We start from the raw sequence: 22,583 nt of genomic DNA, 5'->3' as shown, positions 1-22,583 counted from the left end.
AAACGTATGTAATTTCTGATATTTATACTTTTCCCTCGTCTTCATTGCTTGCTTTGGCTTACGAGAAGGTGCCACTCATAGTTGTTGAATGTCACTCATAGTTACACTGAAATTATGAAAAGTTCACACATAAGCAGTCTGAAACCGTGGCAGCTAGCTTTGATATATCATGTCATCAGAGCCGGGACAGTAACGTTTCTCAGTTCATGTTTAAAAACTCACCCTTTTAATGAATACTTTTAAAATAAACTGATCTGCTTACGTCAACGGTTATCTTCTTATTTTGTTACAAATATGATTATAATACCTTCATTCCATCCCAATTACTTTAAGGAAGACAACAGGAAGTACTCCTGAGGTTGGGCTTACATCTCGCCCACCAGTAAAAAAAATGGTGGGGAGCCACGGCCAACTGCCGATTAGGTCAAGGGAGCCACAGGTCAAAAAAGTTTGGGAACCACTGCTTTAAAGGGATGGTTCCTCCTAGTTAGCCGTCTTTGTCCCTTAGTATCTCTTGATAGACCCGAGGGCTCTTGTGTGTTTTGTTATCAGAATCGGGGAGTTCGCCCTCTCTGGTCTTTAAAATCTCCTCGTCCCCCCTTCTGTGTGTACAGGACGATCCTGCTTACCTGTCACCAACATATATCGACCTAAACTATCTTTGTGTACCCGGGACCCACCAATAAAAAGAAACAAGCTTGCTACCCTTTCTAGAACTCACAGTGAAGCATGGATGATATACTTTAGTTTAACTGGATCTTCCCAGAAAGTTACAATTGGTGCTCATGAGATGCATTTCTTGCAACTGGAGGACAGGTGGAGAATGATGCTTGGCATATTGCAGTACCGCCCCTGACTTGATTCTACCACTTGGTCTGTTGATTTTCAAGGACAGAATGTGCTGCCGAAGATTTTCAGTGCTTTAATCAATGGTTTAGAATCTGGTGGGGCAGTAGAGGGTGATAGTTTGAGCCTGCTCAGCTCTTATTAGAGGACCCACTATTCGGGAAAGGATGCCTCTGCTTGGCCTCAACTCAGCCTCATAATTGTCAGCTTCTGAATATGAGTACCTTGCCTGATCAACAACTTGAAGACCTTGAACAAAGTCCCAACATCCAACTCCTCCCGAGCCTACACTTCTATCCGGGGAAGTATCTATCGCTCAACAAAAAAAAAATTAATGCAAATAAAAACTGAAAACGTTTGTTATGTGAAACAATCCAAAAGCCCACCCCCACCCAACTACCGTGATTTATAACAAGAAGCTAGAATACACGACTTTAATACCAGATGGTATGAGCAAGTCCCAGATGAGGGTGGGTCACCCTACCTAACCGAACATGTGAGGGTTGTTCAGAGAAAACAAATATGTGCCACCATCCTCAGTAACAGGAGTGAATGCTCCAGAACAACTGAGGGGCAAAAGCTAAGGACATGGATAGAGCACAGAGGATTCTGGAACTCAATGCGTTGAAGCCATGGTCTTGCTGTTGGATGCGACCTCTTTCGTCAGTTTTTCTGGGATCATCCTGACTGTCACTAAGGCTAGTGTACAAGACACTTGACACAAAAAACTCTGTTCGCCTAGCCTGCCTGGCTGAGCCACGCCACGCCCTCGCCAGACCAAAGCAGTCGAGCGGAAGCCAAGCAGGAGCAGGAGAGCCACGGAGAGCATCGGAGCTGCGGAGGAAATACGGAGGGAGTGCGGAGGTAGTACCCGCACTTACAGCAGTACAAGCGCCGCCGCTGGGGGACCGCTCGCATTTTCACCAGCGGTAAGCAGCAAGCACTTTTGATTGCGGGAAGAGCGCACCGCTAGAAACTCCGTCCCCCGCCTGGGTGCACTACACTACGGAGCCCGCGGGGGGGAGGAGCCGCGAGCCGGTGAGCCGCCAAGAGTCAAGGCAAGAGCCACGAGTCACGGAAGAGGGACTCTAGGGAAGCGGCAGCCCTAATTTAGTGCAAACCATACTTCAGCAATCCTTATTTCAGCGCTAACTCCCACACAGCGCTAGCACTCCATAGTACCCTCTGACCCAAAGCTGACCCGGACATTTAGCTGGGGCTGGAGTAGTAACCAGCAGAGCCAGCAGAGCCAGCAGAGCCAGCAGGGAATCAGGGAAACAGGGAAATAGGAGTTCACAACTCTGTAGGGAGGAGTCCCTAAGGCAGTAAGGCAGCAAGGAAAAATAAAGTAATTAAAAGCATAGGTTCAAACAAGCCGGGAGCTACTGTGAACCAGGAGGTCCATTAAATAAAAAACGACAGTAAGAGCAAGTGTGGCAAGAACAGCGGAAGGAGATCAGGCGGAAGGCATTTAGGCAGAACAGAGGTAAGTGATTAACGCGAAATAGAGAAATTTAATAATTAAGTGTAACACCTTCATTTACACAATAGCCCTTGTACCCAGCAATGGTCCCCAAAAGAGGGACGAACTTACGTACAGGGGACGAACAAGGGAGGAGTAAAATAATGGAGGGCTCAAAATCTCTGGAAGAGAGCCAAGAAAGTCAAGCATCATCCCCGGACAATAGTAAGGGTAAAAGAAAGAAGAGAAAAGTTAAAAAAGTAGTGAAAAATGCACAGAAGGCAAAAAGAGGTGGCAATCAAACGAATAACAAACAGAAAGAGAACACAGGAGTGACAAAGTCCATAAAGGAGTTCGTGGGGAAACACTATAAATCATTGAACCCAGCAATTACATCAGAAATAGATGAAGAAATAGTGGAAATTGTCGGGGAAATTGATGGAAACCCCGGCAAACCGGACGGAAGTCGAAGACAGCAAGAAAAGGGAGGAAACCACGAAGAGGCGAGCCCGGACAGCAAAGAGGAGGGGGAGAACCACATCACTATAAATCTAACTCTTCAAAGCTTAAATGACCAAATCTCGGCGCCTCGACTATCATCATCTCCCAAACTGTTCTCTCAGCTGTCACTAAGAAACGAAGACCCTAGGGGAAATGAAGAGCAGAACCAGAGCGCTATCTGGGGAGGCGCGCCAGATCAATTCCAGCAGCTCTACCAACTGCAAAAATCATCAATGCATCACGAGAGCAAAAGGTCTGGCAACCCAGTAAATCCTGCCAGAAACACAATTCAGGATTCAGCGATCCCGGAAACGCCTACGTCTTCGCTGATAGAGGTAATCTTGTTACTCCAGAAGGCATTACAAGGAATCCTGGAAGTGAGTCTCTCAAATAATGGTCTGATGAAAGCTCAAAAACAACATCTAAAGAAAATAGAAGAAGAACTTGGAGAAATAAAGAGCAAAATGCCATTTAAGGAAATGTCTATGAATTTAACCCCGTCAAGGGAGAAAAGTGACATGGTAATAATAGAAGAAGAAAGCAGTGTATCCCTGGGAGGTGACCCCCAACCTGCAAAACAATCAGCAAAGGAGGCAGACGAGTCTGCAGACAATGTATATATATCAAGAAGACCTATGCTGATAAAAAGGCGTGGGGGGTATGTCACACGTGGGACCACGACCAGATCCGGAAAAAGCAGGAAATTGAACCAAGTAGGGAAGAAAAAAGGGAAGGAAACAGTGTCGGGAGTGATACAGTCTGACCTGAATGCATCAGCTCCAACCTTTACAACAAATAGACCCACGCAAGTAGAGACAAAAGACCCAAAGCCCCCAAGGACCCAGAGGGCACAAAGGAAATCGCAGAGACCTAAGGAGGCAATTGAGGCCAACCCTTCCTTCCGAACGACGAAACAGAAAGTAAGGCATAGGGATGAACAAGTTATAGTTCAAAGGACAGTAAGACCTCAGGTACATGAAGATTCGAGTGAGAGAAGGAACGGACGGCAAACGGGGAGGCCAATCGACTCTCAGCAGGCGCTGGTAACAAACACGTACCTACCCGAGAGGGATAGGAACAATTGGCTATTTTTAGACCCAATACCTCCCGGGAGGAAAGAGAAGCCGACAGGAAATCCAGGTCCCCTAAATAGGGCACGGATTCTGTCCGCATTCCAAAAATGCGACAGCTTGAGAGGGATTGGTACTAAAGATCTACAGCAGGTTGGTTTTGTAGAAAATAGGTATGGAAAGGAGATAACAAAAATTACCCTCCACTCGGGCCTAGTAAAAAGGGCAATCCAGAAAGCCTCAATGGAGATAACTCAACAGGGAATAAGGATTATCCCAGAGAGGGAAATAAAAACCTCCAATGATAAAAACTTTCTAAATCACCATGCCGGGCTCCAGAAGAGGCAAGTAATCCTCTGTAGAGAAACGGAGAAGGATCTAAGCCGCCTGAATGTCGTAATAAATAACACAAGGAATGACGCCTCATGGGGCAATTGGTCGACCCATAGTAATCCTATGGAAGAAGGCAACCCAAGTAACCTTTTGGATATGGAGGAAGAAGGCGATTTGAGTGACGTTGAATAGGATGGAGGGGGGTCGCAAGATTTAGGTCTCTTAACCTGGAATATAAATGGGATAGGCAATGAGCAAAAACGTGAGTATATAAAGGAAGTCATAAATAAAGTAGACATTGCCTGCCTGCAAGAGACCTGGTTATGCGACAACACCCCTACATTTGACGGATATGCTCAGATACAGCAGTCAGCAATAAAGAAAAACCATGGACGGCCCTCGGGAGGGCTGCTGACACTGATATCAACAAAAGTGATGAGGGACTTTAAATTGTTGAATACAAAATGTAAATGGGCACAAGCTTGCAGAATTGAACTCATGAAGGTGGATCATAAATATAAAATGTTGATTTTAATGAATGTATACATGCAGTGGGATAACGGGGAGGAATATGAAAGGGAAATGAAGTACTTCAAAGAGGATGTAGACAGTTTTTTAGAAAAATATCCCGCAGAGTCAATAATGATAATGGGGGATTTTAACCATAAACTAAATCCAAAAAAAGCAGACCAATGGAATAGGGAACAGTTAGAGGTGTATGGAATAAACCCGGCTAAGTTCCCAGATGGGGAAATTTCGAAACAAGATCTCGAGCTTGTTCACACCCTGGGAGGGAGAGGCTTTCATTGCGTAAATGGGAGAACGGAGACAGACTCCCCAGCAGGAAAGACATTCATCCCAGGGCAACAGAAATGCCCAATAGATTATATATTCCTGCAGGCCTGGAATTTCACCCAGATCAGGGAGTTTAGGTTAGAACAAAAAGCTGTGAGTGATCACAAACTCCTGTACATATCAATGACAGGGGGAAGTGAACTACAGAGAGAAAGGGTGATCACCCAGGAGGTTGAATATCCCAAACGGGTGACGACACGCCTAACTGAAGAATATATGGGAAAACTGAAGACCCTGCAAATTAAATTAGCACCGGAAAACTGTGAGAATAAGAAATTGGAATGGTTCATAGGGAAACTAGAAGAGGTGGTCCAATGCCTAAAGATAAAGTTAAAAGGGAACCATCGCACAATGGCTAAACAAATAAATCAATGTAAAGGGTTTTCAGTGGAGTGCCAAAATAAGAAAAAGGAGATACGCGCAACACAAAGAAGACAAAAAAAGAATTTTACATCTGAGAGACAGGCCCAGATAGCCAAACTGAAAAAAGAATTTAAGATAATGGTAACTAACGCAAAAAGGGTTTATAAAGAAAAGTGTTGGCTAGAACTACTAGAAGCCATAGAAGACAAAAACTTAAGGCAATTTTGGAGACTAGTAAAGTCTGTAGCAGGAACACCAGATGGAGACCTGAACTGTGTGGTGAGTGAGGCTGCATGGGAAGGGTACATAGGGAAACTGTATGGGGCAAGGGCTTCTAGAGAGGAGGTGGAGCACAAAGTATGGCAAGAAATCTCAGAGGACCTACTACTACAATTTAATGAAGACTATGTCGAGCGCACAATAAGGGAACTTAAGCTAACTCGGGCAGCAGGCCCGGACAATCTTCCTGCAATAATTTTGAAATCCGAGGTAAAATGGTGGGCAAGATTTCTTGCCAAGATGTTCCAGGTAGTCCTAAAAGAAGGGGTAATGCCACCAACTTGGAAAGGGGCAATAATTAGGCCTATTCATAAGAAAGGGAGCAAGGAAGAGCCGCAAAATTACCGGCTAATCAATCTGCTAGATATAGGCGAGAAGGTGTTCTCAAAAATTTTGTTGAAACAATTGAATGTATGGGTAGAGGAGTTTCAAATAATACCCACAGAACAGGGGGGATTTAGAGCAGGCCATTCTACAATAGACCACGGATTTGCACTATGGGCGATGGCAAAGAAGTCGACGGAACAGAACGGCAAATTATGCTGCTGTTTCGTCGACTTCAGAGCCGCCTTTGATTCAGTGGATCGGGCCTGCCTATGGGAGCTATTAGAGAGGCTGAAGATTCCCAATGATCTACTCATTATAATAAAAGAACTCCACAGGGAAAACTGGGGGCAAGTAATTAAGGATAAGGTCGGATCCTTAACACCAAAAATACCCATAGAGAATGGATTGAGACAAGGCTGTGTGCTGGCCCCACAGCTCTTCTCAATCTTCCTGTCAGATCTCCCGGCACATTTAGAGGTGGAGGGCAGCGCCAGCCCCAAAATGGATGGCAATAAAATAACCTGCCTATTGTACGCAGACGATCTGGTGATAGTAGACCAGACCGAGAGGGGCCTACAAAGGAAGCTTAACGCCTTCAAAACATATTGTGACAAAAAATTTCTAACAATTAATTTAGATAAAACGAAAACCCTATGCTTCGGGAAAAAGATAAGTAAATTTTCATGGTATATAGGCGACCTCAAACTGGAGACGGTTAACGAATATCGATATCTGGGTCTGTGGTTTGATAGAGTTTTAAATTGGAACTCCCATATGGATACCCAAAAAGCTAAGGCTCTTTCCTCCATATGTGGGTTAAAAAGGTTTAATGGGGTGTATGGAGAGATGTCACACCGACCTATGCTGAGAGCCTTCGAAGCAATGATACCCTCTCAAATTTTATATGGCGCAGAGATCCTTTATTTGAGCGGTAAAGGGTCCTGGGACGTGATAGAGGGAAATTGCTTAAAAAGACTCTTATCCCTTCCTCGATCTTCGATGATACAAGCCATCAGGCTAGAAATAGCCTCAAAATCTTGGGAAATACAAACCCAGATGGCTGTAATTAGATTTTGGAAGAGATTGGAAGACCCCGAGAGCCAAAAAATTGCATATTGGTGTCGCAATGAAATACTGAGAAGTGAGTTAAAATGGGCAAAAGTATGCAGGGACAAATTGAAAGGAATCTGTAACTCACTAGAGATTGATTGGGATCAGGAAACGTTGCAGGTAATAAGTACCAAAGGGGAGCTGAAACAAAGGGGGAGGGAAGCTTCTAAAGCAATGGATTTAAGTTATTTAACAAATAAAAAATCAGTGGCGCATATGCTAAAGGCTTGGCCCAACGGAAACTGGTTCCCCTACCTTGATAGACTACCTAACCGCGGGTTTAGGCAAGAGATCCTGAGGTGTAGAATTGGGATTAACCCGTGGATAATAAACAAAGAGCTCAAAGTCACACTCCTAGACCAAGAAGGACGCTGCAAGTGTAACCTGAGAACTAAGTGTGACTGGCTGCACATTCTGTTGGACTGCCTGTTTCTCCTGGAACAGAGAAAACTATGGCTGCGCCCAGTTTTCCTAAAATACGGAACTAAAACAAGGATGCAGGCAGCCATCCTCTTAACAGAAGTACCCTCCATTGACATTGCAATTGCCCTAGGGAAATTTCTAAAGGTGACCCAGAGGTATTGAGATCCTAGGAAAAATGTAGTTCTGTATGAAGTTTTATTGACCGAAACTGTTAGGATGGGGAGAAAAGTGAATAGGATTTTAAAATTTTTTATAAACACGTTTTAAAGCATTTGTAACTTTTAGAGGTGACTAGTATTTTATAATTGGACTTTGTATTTTTGGAATTGAAATGTAGAATTGTTTTAAAGAATAACTTTTTAAAAATAAGAATAGGTTTTACTGTATACATTCCTCTTAGTGTGCTATGCTCACGGCTTGTTTGTTTAAAGACTACGGTCATAATAAACATAATTTTTGACTTTGACTTTGACACTTGTCGAATGGCAGCAACATCTGCTTCAGCCTCTTCTCTCCTTGGAGGATGCTTCTGTGGCATACATCCCGCCATGGGAGATGGTTCCCAGTTGCCCGGACAGGTTGGAGTGACCCGTCCTCTCCTCAATCCAATCCCAAACAGCCTCTGGTGTATCAAAAAGAGCATCTTTCCCCCAGTGTTGACTTTGAGCTTTGTGGGATACAGTCAAATGCATTGTAAGTACATGGCATGTAGTTTTTGCTTGACTGAAATGGTATCTTTCCTGCTCTAGAACCAGTCGGGTACAATCTGGGAAAGACATCACTCTGACAAGTTCAGGAACACCTCTCTTGTGCTGTGGATTGCACAGATTACTGCATTCCATTGCATATAGTTAAGTAGTTTCGATATAATGGTTTATGGTGGAGCACCATGGGCGGCCGATAAGGCACAGTGTGGCATTGTAAACTTTTCCTGAAGATGAGGTCAACCAGTCCGAGAGCTTTGATTCTGTGGATCCAACTTGAAGTTTGCAGACCTGAATGAGATGACTGAAAAGAATGCTCTCTCGGACAATCAGATTTGAGTACATTTTGTAATTTGAGGACTGGGGAGATCTGCGGAGTTCTACAAATGAACTCTCCAAATATATCTGTAATTTAACCCATTCAAGCCCACTAAAAATAATTTTTAGAAGTTTCTCAACCTCCTGAAAGTAAAATGTGAAAATGGTCTTTTTAACCCTCCTCCGCAACACCCCATTTTAGTTTGACTTTTGCCTGACACATCTGTATGAAACTTGCCATGCCAAACCCAAAGTGGATAAACTTTGTTCCCTAAAGTTTCATGCAGATTCTTGGAACGGCAACAAAGTTGTAAAAAAAAAAAAAAAAAAACATTTTCAAAGTAAACTCTGAACTACCCATATGTACCCAGGCACTCTCGGCTGTGCAATGTATTGTTATTATGAAGTATTTGGGAAATATGAAGAGGGTCAGACACCTAAAGGTTTCTAGTCCTAAAAAAAATTAAGAATTGACGTGCCCTGCCACAGGATCAGCAGTTTAGAGCCTTATTTAAATTTGTGTCGTAAATTCTACAAACATTGCAGATTCCGGGGATTCTTTGGTTCTATATTGGAAACCAAAAGTAAGCAAGCGAGAAAGGAGACCACTCTGCAAAACTGCCCTCACAAAGCGATGTTTCCCATCAGAAGTCTGTCCGGTGGTGCAGGAGTGAGGGTTATCCACCCTCGGGCTCCCTGGAGTGCAGTGGAAGTCTGAACAGGAATAGGACTCCCCAGAAAGGTCTGCCTAAAAGGGCAGGCGTCACTGAATCTGCTGACACAGCTTGGAGAGAGCAGCAGCTGTCATAAACTGGAGATCAGACATGATGGATGCACATCTCCACGCGGACAAGAGCGCTGAGGAGGCCTTCGGGCCAAGTGCATTTACGAGGAGCTCGCGGAGTGCTCCGGGCACTTTTAGCAAGATAGGACATCTGACTGAAGTACAGACAATCTCCCCTGGATCTCTTGTGAGAATGAGTGGCTGTCTTGAGAGTCTACTGTGATGCAGAGGGTCACCCCTGAGTCGCTTGCAAGGATGGGTACCTGTCCGAGATGGTCTCGCTAGATATTCTTTTTCATCTCTGGAGTTCGCGGAGTGCGTCTGCCTCTCCAGAAATGATGGAGTCTGCCTGAGACATCTTCGGGTGATTTGGTATTTTCTGGAAGGATGTGTGTCTGTCCAAGAACATTTCAAGTGCCGCGGCTATCGCCCCAGCATCCTGTGATGACCGTCTGTCCTAGACGGTCTTGGGTAAAAGAGACTATTGTTTCTGAACCTCTTTCTGAGTATTGCTGGGCTGAGAGGACGGGCATGTGTCTGAGTCAGTCTGAGGGGACCCATGGATCTCTTGTAAGATTGGACGCGTCTGGAATAATTCATGTGGTGCTGTCTCCCACTTAGCATCTCTGAAGCGGACTTGGCAGTCATAAATGGATGGGTGTCCAAGAAAATCTCAGATGACACTCACACTGACATCAAAGTATCTCTTCTAAGGTTGGGTGTCCGCTGGGTAGGTTCCAGTCGAAGCCCACTGTCACCCTAGTATCCCCTTTGTATGTATTATTAAGTATTTGTGATAATAGGTCTTTGACAACAGACACCTAAAGCTGGCTGTAAGTGAGACCGAAAAGGTCCCAGCCCAACCTAGGTGCTAGATATTGGTGTGACTTGATTGTAACAAAGTGAAGCCTTCTGTAAACAGCAGACAGTCCCCCTATAGAGGTACATTTGAATCATTGAACATGCTCCTGTAACTTGAACGGAAAAAGTCCCACTGACTAATGTGTACAACCTCCGGCTGAGGAGCATTGAGCATTGCAATACTATATTCTATAGAGAGACAGTCACATCTCAGTGAGTTGCACACTCGCTGCAGAAATATATGCATGGCCTGCAGGTTCATGGGTTGAATGCCCACCAGAAGTCGATTTTACAAACTTGTACTATCATTAAAGTTATTTTACTAGGCAAAGCATTTGGGATTGTATCCCTCTACGTTTAAGTACAATTTATTTTCATGAGATGCACAAGCCATTTAAAAAAAGATTAAATCTTCTACCTGCACTGGGCATGTCTGTCTCTCCCGAGTCCTTTGGTTAACCAACCCCAGCTCCAAGAATTGGATCTGCTTCTTTTTAACATGTGTTCTGTCTGTCTCGCTTATTTATTACAATTGTTTTGAATGGCTTTCAGATACTTCGAGCATTTAAAAACAATACAGATCTAGTTGCAGCAAACTGAAACTGCACCGTATATGAGTTGTTTAAAACAGTCCACAAGCTTGCATCACACATCAGTTGAGTAAACAAGCCAGTAAGCTTGAATGAATCCTAGATTAGTGGGGAAACAGGATTGTAAGTTTGCATCATATGCCAGTGACCGGTTTAAACCAGTCTCTGAGCGAGCATCGTACATCAGAGTAGTGCACCAGCACTCATCTTTGAGACCCCAGCTTACTTTCAGCATCAGACTTTGACTCAGAGCTAGAGATAAAAAGGAGGAGAAAGCAAAAATATGGAAACGGTTACAAAGGAGAAAGCAGGGATAAAAAAGAACCAGCTCGAGTGAGATAAATGATAGGAAGTGTAGAGAGAAGGAAGACAAATGTCAATACCATCAGATTCAGAAATAGTTTATTTCCAAGAAATATATTCTTGTAGAAATATTACACAACGTTCAAATTCCTAAAATCGACTATCTGAATACCCTCAAATAACAATGCATGGTTGCATCATTCAGCCACGCCCACTTTTAAATTATACGATTATAAAATTACAACTAAATAAACATAAAAATTGTTCTTTGCCTAGACCCATTCCAATCCACCACCCAAGGTCTCACATGTATTTAAAACATTTTATCAAAAATAACATTAAGAATTTGACGAATAGAAAAACACTTGAATATGCAAATAGCGGTATTTGGCTGCACTAGTGGTGGACTCCTAAGAAAAAGTTTAGATCTCTGTTTTTTTTCATAATTTAACCACTGCCTCAGAGGTCTGAAAGTCTGCAAGCTTGCATCATATATCAGTGGTGTAAGCAAGTAAGCAAGCCCAAATCATACATCAGTGTTCCAAGCAAACATATAAAGTGTATTGTATATTGTGGTCTAAATAATTGTGCAAATTTGCGTCCTGGGTCAGTGATGTGGACTAACCGGGAAGCATGCACCATAAATTAGTGGTGTAAACAAGTCCACAAACTTGCATCGTGCGTTAGTGGTGTGAACTAGTCGGGAAGTATGCATCATAATTGAATAGTGTAAACAAGTCCCCCCAGCTTGCATTGTGCATTAGAGGTCTGTACTAGACGGGAAGCATTCATCATAAATTAGTGGTGTAAACAAGTCCTGAAGCTTGCGCATCAGTGTTGTGAACTAGTCGGGAAGCATGCATCATAAAAGAAGTGGTGTAAAGAAGTCCCAGAGATTGCATTGTGCATGAATGGTGTGGACTAGCCGGGAAGCATGCATCATAAATTAGTGGTGTAAACAAGTCCCCAAGCTTGCATCGTGCAATAGTGATGTGAACTAGTCGGGAAGCATGCATCATAAATTAGTGGTGTAAACAAGTCCCCAAATTTGTATTGTGCATTAGTAGAGTGAACTAGTCGGGAAGCATGCATCATAAATGAATGGTGTAAACAAGTCCACCAGCTTACATCGTGCATTAGAGGTGTGTACTAGACGGGAAGCATTCATCATAAATTAGTGGTGTAAACAAGTCCCAAAGCTTGCGCATCAGTTTTGTGAACTAGTCGGGAAGCATGCATCATAAAAGAAGTGGTATAAAGAAGTCCCCGAGATTGCATCGTGCATGAGTGGTGTGAACTAATCGTGAAGCATTCATCATATATTAGTGTTGTAAACAAGTCCCCAAACTTGCATCGTGCATTAGTGGCATGAACTAGTAGGGAAGCATGCATCATAAATCAGTGGTGTAAACAAGTTCCCCCCCAGCTTGCATCGTGCATTAGTGGTGTGAACTAGTCGGGAAGCATTCATCATAAATTAGTGGTGTAAACAAGTCCCCGAGCTTGCATTGTGCATGAGTGGTGGGAACTAGGAGGGGAGCAGGCATCATAAATTAGTGGTGTAAACAAGTTCCCAAGTGTGCATCATGCATTAATGGTGTGAACTAGTCTGGAAGAATCCATCATAAATTAGTGGTGTAAACTAGTCTCCAAGCTTGCATCCTGCATTAGTACTGTGAACTAGTCGGTACACTTATCCCAAACATCAGTGATGTAAGATATGCACAAGATATGTGGTTGGGGTACAGTTTGAGTGCTGTTTCAAGTTTGGATCCAGTTTGAGTGCGCTCTCAGTTTGGGGACAGGTGTGAATGTCATCTCAAGTTGAAGACCAGTATGAATGCACTCTCAGGTTAGCAGTGCACTTTGATGTAATCCTTCCTTGTTGAGGTCCAGTTTGAGTTCTTTCTCCATAAATATTAAGTTCAATTTTGCTTGGGTCCTTGATCTGGGGTGCAGTGTGATTGCACTCCTACAACGAATTCCAGTGTAATTCTACTCCTAGATTAGTGCATCAGTTTTGATTGTGTTCAGAGAACACTCAGTCTGTTAAAAAAAGCTAATGCGTCTATGTATCTAGCTTCGGGCCCATTTTGAGAGCACTTTTAAGTTGCTGTCCACTTTGAGTGCACTCTTTGTTTGGTGTCCAGGTTTAGTCCACTCTCTGGTTGTGTTCTAGTTCGCTTGCACCTTCAGGTTGGGGTCCAGTTTGGACGCATTATAAGGTTGGGGTCAGGTTTGAGTGCATTTTGTGATTGGGGACAAGTTTGAGTGCGCTCTCGGGTGGGGTCCAGTTTGAATGCTCTCTGAGGTTGGGGACCAGTTTGATTGCACTCTAAGATTGATTCCTACTTTGTTGCCATCCAGTTTCGAGAATGCTCTCAAGATTAATTCCCTATTCTATTGTGTTCTCAGGTGGTGTCTGGATGGCAACCCCTCAATTGAGGTCCATTTGTAGTTTATTTTGGGGTGCAGGCTCACCTACATTGTCCTCTCACATCAGGCTCCAGTAGTCTGCCTTTTTGTTGCTCTTAAGCTTCATCTAAAAGGTTTCTAGTTCCGGAGTGGAGAAAAGGTGCTGGAGGGTTAGTGGCGGGATACAATGCCCTTTAATTTTTCCTCTCAAATTATTTATTACATGTGGATAGTGATCCATTATCGCCCAAAAGTGCCTAGACTGCAAATGTAACCAGAAGAAGCAAGCAGCTCGCGCCTGCACTTGGAGCGAACCAAAACCAACTCAAGCATTAGCAAAGAGAATTTGTCCGAACTTGGTAAGCTTGTACAGTTTCTTTTTTCATTTGCAAACAAATGCAATAGGCATTAAAAGTAATACAAATACAAATTAAAAATGCTGCTGCCTAATGTTGGCATAATGTTTGCAAAATAAATAAAATATGTTTTTTAAAAATGACTAATCGCAAAAAATACATAAAAACAAATTCACGCAGGGATTGTCACATCATTCCTGTCACTGAAGTGAACTATTTTGTAGGTGGATATCCACATGTGCTTAAGCAAAAGAGGTAACTCGTAGTAGAGGGAGCCTTCAGCTAAAGCAGGCTTTCTCATTGTCCGTGCTGTCCACTGTTGTGGGCGAAAGCAAAATGTGAAGGACACAGCCAATGGATGAAGAGGGCTGGTCAAAAGGGGGGGAGGTGAAGCTTGCAAAACATCTAAAGTTGTCTCTCGCCCAGTATTAGACGCAATAGTTGTTATTGAACCATTGAGTTTGCAAAGGGACCAGCGTCATCTTCCCGTCGTTTGAAATGCCCAGTTTTATCAGTGGGCATGGCACTCCAATGGGGTTTGCACCCTTGATACCATTAGTTGTTATTCAAGTTTTTATATTGCATTCTTTGCCCAGATGGTCCTGTGTTGGTACATTTGTTTTTCAGTTTACTCAGATGTTCATTGGGTAACCAGTATGGCCAGGGGACTCTTTAAACATTTACACTTAGTCTTCTTGCCTGGCTTTGCAAGATTAGTAGCTGTAATGTTTTGTGTAGGCATAGAGAGACTGGGCTACAATACTCCATTTGTGCCAGTTGGTCAGTTCCAAACTGTGTTTGTTTCTTTTTAGAGGAGGGCTATGTCTGCTGGAGCATATGCAGTATTTAGGACAGCGCCAGATGGATACCTGACCACTACATGATATCTAGCCAGGACAGCACATCTGGCTATGCACAAAGCATTTCTCTGGATGAAGGAGTTCTGAGTGATCAGCGTTGAGAACACTGCTAGTTTTACAACAGGGCATAAGGCTAGTTCCTCTTTCCCATACACAATGGCGCTCTTTCACTCTAGAATCTCTCCTCTCTCTTCTTGCCTCTCCTCATTCCTCACCTTTTGCCTCTCCTCATTCCTCACCTTTTGCCTCTCCTCATTCCTCACCTTTTGCCTCTCCTCATTCCTCACCTCTTGCCTCTCCTCATTCCTCATCTCTAGCCTCTCCTCATTCCTCACCTCTCTTCGTTCCTCACCTCCTGCCTCTCCTCGTTCCTCTCCTCCCTTTTTTCTCTCTTCTCCCTTTTTTCTCTCTTCTCTTCTCTCTCCTCATTCCTTTTCTCTCCTCATTCATTTCCTCTCTTCTCTTCTCCTCCTCTCCCCTCCCGTCTTCTTTCTCCTCTATTCTCTTTCCTCTCTTCTCTTCTCCTCTGGTCTCCTCTGTTTTCTCTCTCCTCTGTTCTTCTTTTCGCTTCCCCTCTCTTTCTCTCTTTTCCCCTCTCTCTTTTCTCTCTTCTCTTCTCTTTTCCCTTCTCCTCTCTGTTCTCCCCTCTTCTCTTTTCTCCTGTACTGTCTTCTCTCCTCTTGTTTTTGTTGGTGGCTTCAACGGAAGGGAGTTACGTAGTGCTTAATTTTTGGGGGACAGGGACTTAATTTTTCATCATCTTCCGGAACAAGATCAAGAAAGAAACAAAAGAGAGAAATAAGGAGGAAAAATAGAGACATAAACAGAAGAAAAATGAGAGGCAATAGACACGAGTAGCAAGTAACACTATGCAAGGTGTACAAATTGATTAACAATCAGTAGTCGTTTGTTGATGTCTTTGTATGTCTTTACTTCAAACCCGCTTGGTGTGCATCTTTTAAGACAGCCAACGTGTTTTGCCCAAACATTGGCTTCTTCAGGGCAAAAAGTTTAATGCGAAGTATGTTTGCCAAGGAAGTAAATTCCGGTAGAGCGTAGTCACCGTGGAACGTCCAAAATTAAGGACATCTTTTGAACGTAAAATGGCCTCAGGCCTAAAGGAACCGCCTGTGTGTCCTTATTAAAGAGATCCCAGGCTAGGTTGTAAGGTCAAGGGCCAAAGGGCCTCCAAGGTTCTTGAGGTGATTTCAGTAAGCTGCAGTTTAGCGAGTCCTGACCCATGCACGGCTGGTGTGTGCAACCTATAAAAATAGAGAGAATGACAACTGGCGATAAGAGGGAGGAAAAAGAGTCTTGAAGAGTGAGAAAAAGAGACAGAAGGTGTGGGGTGGTGAAAGAAAGAGACATCAGATATTTGGCAATACCAGAATTCAGTAGCACTAGTGGAGGATTCCTAAGAAAGTCTTTAGGCCCATGCACTGATTTTATCTTAACTTAAATTAATAAACTAAAAAAAGAAGCAGCAGAACCAGCAATTTAAGAAAATATTTAAGAAAAAAGTGAAAAAGCGGTTTGTAGCACTTTCACTATTTTGGAACTAATCTGTGTATTTTTATGTATAAGAAAATTAAGTCCGAAACAAACCACACAGTGTTGATGTGAATTTAAGATTCCTTTCAGCTTTTTGAATATTATGGTAATGCCTGGAGGTGGGGCTCTCTGCAGTGAATGTAGACACTTTGGGCCGATTACGATGCTGTTTGGAAGACTCCGATCGTTGATCCTATCCTTCCGAACCGCATCGTAATGTGCCAAATCCGGCCGTCTCCATTGTAATGAAATAGTCGGAAAGGAATCTGACCGGGCATTCTGGCTGACTTTCGACGGGTCCAGAGAGCCAGTTGGAATGCCTCAAGTAATCTCAAGGGCGGGCCTTTGAGGTGCCTTCCATGTGGGTGCAGGCATGAACCGCACCTCCTATGTTACAATGGGAGCATGCATTACTGCTGGTTTACGGGCAGAATGCATGCTGCCATTGTAAAATGTAGGAATGCGACGGAACAGTGTTTGGTTGCATCCTAATGTGGCGGTAGGGACTGCCGACCGAGTGTCGGCCAGTCCCATGACCAATGCTGTGTTGGGCGGAAGTGATTCTGCCCGACATCATAATGAGGGCCTTCATTTGCAAACATCGTTTTAATATATCAGTGAATAAACAACCGCAAGCACTAGATGGATCTCCGAGCCACCAAAACATACAATGTATTAAAATTAGACTGTTTCTTGTAAACAATTACACAAATTGTGTCTGATTTCATTTTTGCAGCTACACCTATGAGAGTGTAAGGGGCGTTTACCCCGAGTGCGTGTTCGTGTTTGACCTGGAGTTGCCCCAGGACTTTGTGCCTAGAGTGGGAGATGGAGAAGTGCAGGAGTTCTACTTGTGGCCCCTGGAGAAGGTGAGAAGGAGACGCGAGGGCAAGGACAGAGTGCTGTGGGGTGGTGAGGTTCTACCTGTGACCCCTGGAGAAGGTGAGAAGGGAGATAGCAGGTCAAGGACAGGGCTGTGTGGGGAAGTGAGGTGTGTATGTGCAGCTGTGCAGAAGCTGCACGCAAAGCCGGCACCATAGTTTTTTCACATTAGGCACAGGCCAGGCCTCCCTTGGTACAGAGCCCAGCATCAATCAATCAATCAATCAATCAATCAATCAATCAATCAATCAGAGTGTTTGTAAAGCGTGCTACTCACCAGTGAGGGTTTCAAGGTGCTCAGGTGGGGGGGGGGGGGGGTGCAGCTCCGGATCAGTCGAAGAGCCAGGTCTTGAGGTCCTTCATGATCGTATGCAGGGTTGGGGAGCGTCTGATATTCACAGGGAGCTCGTTCCAGGTCTTGGCTGCGATTTAGGAGAAGGCTCTCCCGTCTGCTCTGTTTCTGTAGATGCGGCGGACCTCTGCCAGGGCGAGGTCATCGGAGTGGAGGTTCCTCTTGGGTACGTGGAAGGAGACTCTCTCGTTGAGGTATCTGGGTCCGATGATGTGGAGGGATTTTCAGGCGTGGGTGAGGAGTTTGAAGGTAACACTTTTCTCGACGGGGAGCCAGTGGAGGTCTCGTAGGTGTTGGGTCATGTGTTCGTGATGCAGTGTCCGAGGACGAGTCTGGCTGCGGTGTCCTGGATGGTTTGGAGTTTGTGTTAAAAGAGTTCTGTTGATTCCGGCGTAGAGGGTGTTGCCGTAGTCCAGTCTTCTGGTTATGAGTGGGTGGGTGATGTTTCTTCTGCAATCGGAGGGAATCCACTTTAAGGTCTTGCGGAGGATGCGCAGGCAGTTGAAACAGGTGGAAGCGACAGCGTTGATCTGGTGGTTCATGGAGAGGGAGGAGTCGAGGATGATGCGGAGGTTTCGTGCATGGTCTGTAGGGGTGGGTGGACTCCCGAGGGCAGAGGGCCACCAGGTGTTGTCCCAGGCAGAGGTGCAGGGTTCGAGGATGAGGACCTCGGTTTTCTCTGAGTTCGCTTCAAGCAGCTGTCTTTCATCCAGGCTGCGATGTCCTTCATTCCTTCCTGGAAGCAGAGTCTGGTGTTTTCGGGATTCTTCGTGAGTGAGAGAATGAGCTGAGTGTCTCCGGCGTAGGATACTATGCGGAGCCGGTGTGTCTGACGATGGTGGCAAGTGGGACATGTAGATGTTGAAGAGCGTGGGGCTGAGCGATGATCCTTGGGGTACTCTGCAGTTGATATCTGTGGGTTCGGAGAGGAAGGGAGGGAGTCTGATCCTCTGGGTTCAGCCGGAGAGAAAGGATTGGATCCAGTCGAGGGTGGCTCCTTGTATCCCCGCGTCGAGAAGTCTGGCTGCGAGCGTGCAATGTGAGACTGTGTCGAAGGCTGCGGAGAGGTCTAGAAGGATGAGGGCCGCAGTGTGTCCCTGGTCGAGTAGCATGCAGATGTCATCAGTGGCGGCGGTCTCCTGCTGTGGTTGCTGCAAAATCCAGACTGGGAGGCGTCTAGGATGGAGTTCTCTTCGATGAAGTTGGTCAGCTGAGCGTTTATGTTTCACTTGGTGACTTTGGCCGCAAAAGGGAGGAGAGAGATGGCCGGTAGTTTTTCAGGTCCGTTGGGTCGGCCGTGGGTTTCTTAAGGAGGGGTTTAACCTCTGCCTGCTTCCAGTCGTCTGGGAAGGTGCTGGATCTGAAGGAGGCGTTGATGGTCCGTCCTTGTTCGGGTGCGATGTGGAAGATGTGCGGTGGGCAGGGGCATGTGATACCTGCTTTCTCTGGTTGAGTCTAAAGAAGGTCATTGGATGTAACACCACAGGTAGATCTTCTGTTGAGATGCGGATGGGCAGCGGTGCATAAGGAGCTGCACCAGGAAAGACTGGTTGACAGAAGTGCAGGCGAGGTGTGTGATGAATGCATCATGTAATTGATTCTCTGGACATAGATAAAACTGTGTTGTGCTAGTGTGGTGCAAACGAAGAGTTGAGCGCAAGGGCACCGTCCAGTGTAGGTGTTGCTTTGCATAGAGCTCAAGTGTGAAGCCTCCTTCATTTGGTTCAGAGTGAAGAAGCTGAGTCACTGGAACACCACAGGGAGAAACTCTGCATGGCCAGGGCTCTGTTGTGGTGGTGAAGCACAGATGGTCAGTTGTGCACCAGAAGGTGTACCTGGAATTTCATGATTGGTATGCAGAAGAGCACTGTCCTAGCGAGGCGTTCCATGGCACAGAGCTCAGCATGTGATACCTTATTCTGTTTGAGTCTAAATAAGGCCAAAGTCTGTAATCCCAAAGGAAGATGCTGTGGGCATCGACAGAGTGAGATTGTTAGCAATGAGATGTGGATGGAGAGCTTTGCACTTGTAACTGGCATACAGAAGGGCATCACCAGGCGTCCCTTGGTACAGGGCTCAGCTTGTGGTTCCTGCTTCATTTGCTGGAGTTGAGGATGTTGAGCGCAGTGACGGTGACCAATAACACAAATGATGCAAGTTTACCTCTCCTTCTCTGTTCAACTTTTTCCCCTTTGCAGCCTAACTCTTTGTTTTGGGGTTTGGCCCTAGGTGAAAGAGACCATAGCAACCACCGACTTCAAACCCAACTGTGCCTTGGTGGTGCTCGACTTCCTGATACGACATGGATTCCTTGACCCTGACCAAGGTGATGTCATCAGAGGGTGGGTTTAGAGTGCTGTTCTAGAGGAATGCAGACATCACATCATGGTGCTTGGGGCTAGGCCTTCCTTTCACTTGCACTTCTGACTAAGCATTACTTTTATCAATGCCTAGGGCTATGTTTTTTTTGTTTGTGCGTGGTGTAGCTCTTTATTTTGTCTGTGCAAGGGTGTGCTCTCTCTCTGTACTGTCTGGGGCTATGCTTTCCTTTTATCATGCCTTTTCTGTGCCTGTGCTAAGCCTTTTGTCTGTGCTTGAGTGTATTATTTCATTTTGTCTGTGCCTAGGTATGCGCTCTCTCTGCGATGCCTGCGGTACACCTTCCTTTGGTTTGTGCATGGCGTGTGCCATCTGTTTACCTATGGTAATGCATTCCTTTCTCCCCTGCCTAGGGTGAACCCTTCCTTTTTCTGTGCCTTAGTATGTTTTCCCTATGGTTGTGCCTGGGTTATGCCCTCCCTCTGCTCTGCGTGGAGTATGATTTCATTTTGTTTGTGCCCGACATGTGCCTTCTTTCTTCTCTGCCTAGAGTGGCACCTTCCTTTTTTAGGTCTCGCCTGGCGATGCAGCGCGAGAGATCCTTTGTTACTGACTTGCTTCCCAAGTGGTACAGACCGGTGCACGAGCAGATTGTGGTCTGTGGATGGGCTTGTAAGACGCGCTTGCATTTTGAACGTGCGTGCACACACGCACCAGCCGCCCCCAGCCACTGCATACATACTCGATTGCACGCTTGTGAAGACGCGCTTGCAATCTGAATGCGCGCACACAAGCCCCAGCCGCGAACACACACCCCAGCCGCCCTGAGCCACTGCACGTGTACTCCACGCACCAGCCCCCACGGTACAACCAAGCCCCACTCATCGCACTTGCATCGACCGCCGTCCCTTTCTGCCGCCACCGCGGGGCTCTCCCTCAGGGATGGGAGCCTGCGTCACCACTTTCCAATCGGCCAGCCACTCCGTGGGCACGGGCTTCCCCCGGAAGTCCCGCCCCACAACAGGCATGACGCTTCCGGAATTCGAAGGGATATTCAGCTAACCCCTCCCTCCCCGCCCCTCTCACGGGCACCGTGCCGACTTTTTGTTTGGAAATGGCTATTTCTATCCTAGATACGGTGTTCAAAATATGGAAGCGTCGGAGAGGAGGCAGGTAAGAGCAAATTATATTTACGAAGCACCCTCTCTGCAGTAGCGTAGGATCAAGTGGCCCCCGGCAACATCGCATGTTAAAGGGATGGCAAACTATCCAATGGCTTCTCTTGGGAATTGTTACTGTCAAACATCGGAACTAAGTTCTGCATTCTTTGTCTCTGGTTTGGTTTTGCATAACTATCCGTTATTTTGTGGCTTATATCCTATTGAGATTTTTGTTCAATAGATTTTTATTGACGTTTTTTAAAATAAAGTGTGCGCGAACAAACCAGTTTCTGACATAAACAGGTCATCTTGCTAACTACATTTAAGCACTTCACGATTTTTGTATTTCTTTTACATTGCAGGCATGTTTATCGTGTTAGGATTACATGTATCAACGTGCAAACAATCTTGACTGTTAAATTGTACACATATGGGATTTGTCTAGTGTAAAGCTCTCAAGTTTCTGAGGTCCGTTAGTTTAGTCTGAGAGTAGCCTTGCTCCTCAAATGCTGTTGCTGTGTTGCCATCTCTCTAGGGACACTCAGCTTGAAAACACTCGACTTGCTAGCTGCAATACTACATCTGCTATGCTTTGCCTCTAGACACATTGATCCCTCGCAGACTGTGCTGACTCTGCCCTTCCTGATTCTGAAACTGACCAACACCGTCACCGCGCAGTCTCTTCTCTCTGCCTTATGATGTCTGCCCTGCCACCATTTACTTTGGACCCTCACCCTCACACCTCCTCACCCTCACACACCCTCACACACCCTCACACCCTCTCACTCACCCTCACACCCTCACACACCTCGTTACCCTCACACCCCCTCACTCTCATACCCCCTCACCCCCTCATCCTCACCCTCACACACCCTTACACACCCTCACACACCCTCACTCACCCTCACACACCCTCACACACCCTCACTCACCCTCACACACCCTCTCACCCTCACACACCCTCTCACCCTCACACACCCTCACACACCCTCACACACCCTCACAACCCTTCACCCTCACTGTAATATCAATACATGTAAGTCACGTAAATACAACATATATTGCATTGCAAATCAAATTTCAAAGCTTTATTCGACAGCAAGTCATAAAAGCAAGATACACCCTATCACTACACAATAAATACTAAATCTAAAATTCTTATATCTTTTAAAAAACACATTAAACACTTTATGCTGTCGCTTTCCATACACAATATAGGATTGTCCATACAAAAATTCTTAAAAGCTATTCAAACATAAAAATCCTGGTAACAATAATTCATTATACTGCATCAGATGGCACTAAAGTGCGAGTTCTAATAGTCCAGGCCCAGCCTAAAAATTTAGCAACCGCAATCGCAAAGTGCGGTGAACAGTCTGTTTCCAATATTCTAAGCGCCTCTATGAGTCTGCGTGTCCCTAAATTGACACACACTGGTTTTATCCATTTACGACGTGGGCAGGCATATAAAGGGCAAACAAATAGTAGGTGGAAGACATTCTCAATTAGATCTTTACAAAAGTGGCATTTTCCATCCCCATTCACAGACCAATTTTGTG

At 45.2% G+C, this 22,583-nt stretch overlaps 1 protein-coding gene across 3 annotated transcripts in view; it reads left to right on the top strand.

The window, feature by feature from the left end:
• LOC144785877 (uncharacterized) overlaps positions 1-22,583 on the top strand; it is a 94,399-nt gene that overhangs the window by 56,740 nt on the left and 15,076 nt on the right. The window contains exons 6-7 of one of the 3 annotated variants that reach the window (XM_078664732.1): positions 17,048-17,180; positions 19,775-19,871. In XM_078664732.1, coding sequence (XP_078520858.1) covers positions 17,048-17,180; positions 19,775-19,871 — 230 coding nt within the window. Of the gene's footprint in view, positions 1-17,047; positions 17,181-19,774; positions 19,888-22,583 lie in introns of all 3 variants that reach the window. The other 2 variants (XM_078664733.1, XM_078664731.1) reach the window with 2 other exon arrangements.

The sequence above is a fragment of the Lissotriton helveticus genome, chromosome 10 (assembly GCF_964261635.1).
Source record: "Lissotriton helveticus chromosome 10, aLisHel1.1, whole genome shotgun sequence".
In the NCBI taxonomy this organism is placed as follows: domain Eukaryota; kingdom Metazoa; phylum Chordata; class Amphibia; order Caudata; family Salamandridae; genus Lissotriton; species Lissotriton helveticus.
The sequence above is the reverse complement of the archived record's forward strand: the minus strand, read 5'-3'. Positions and strand labels throughout refer to the sequence as shown.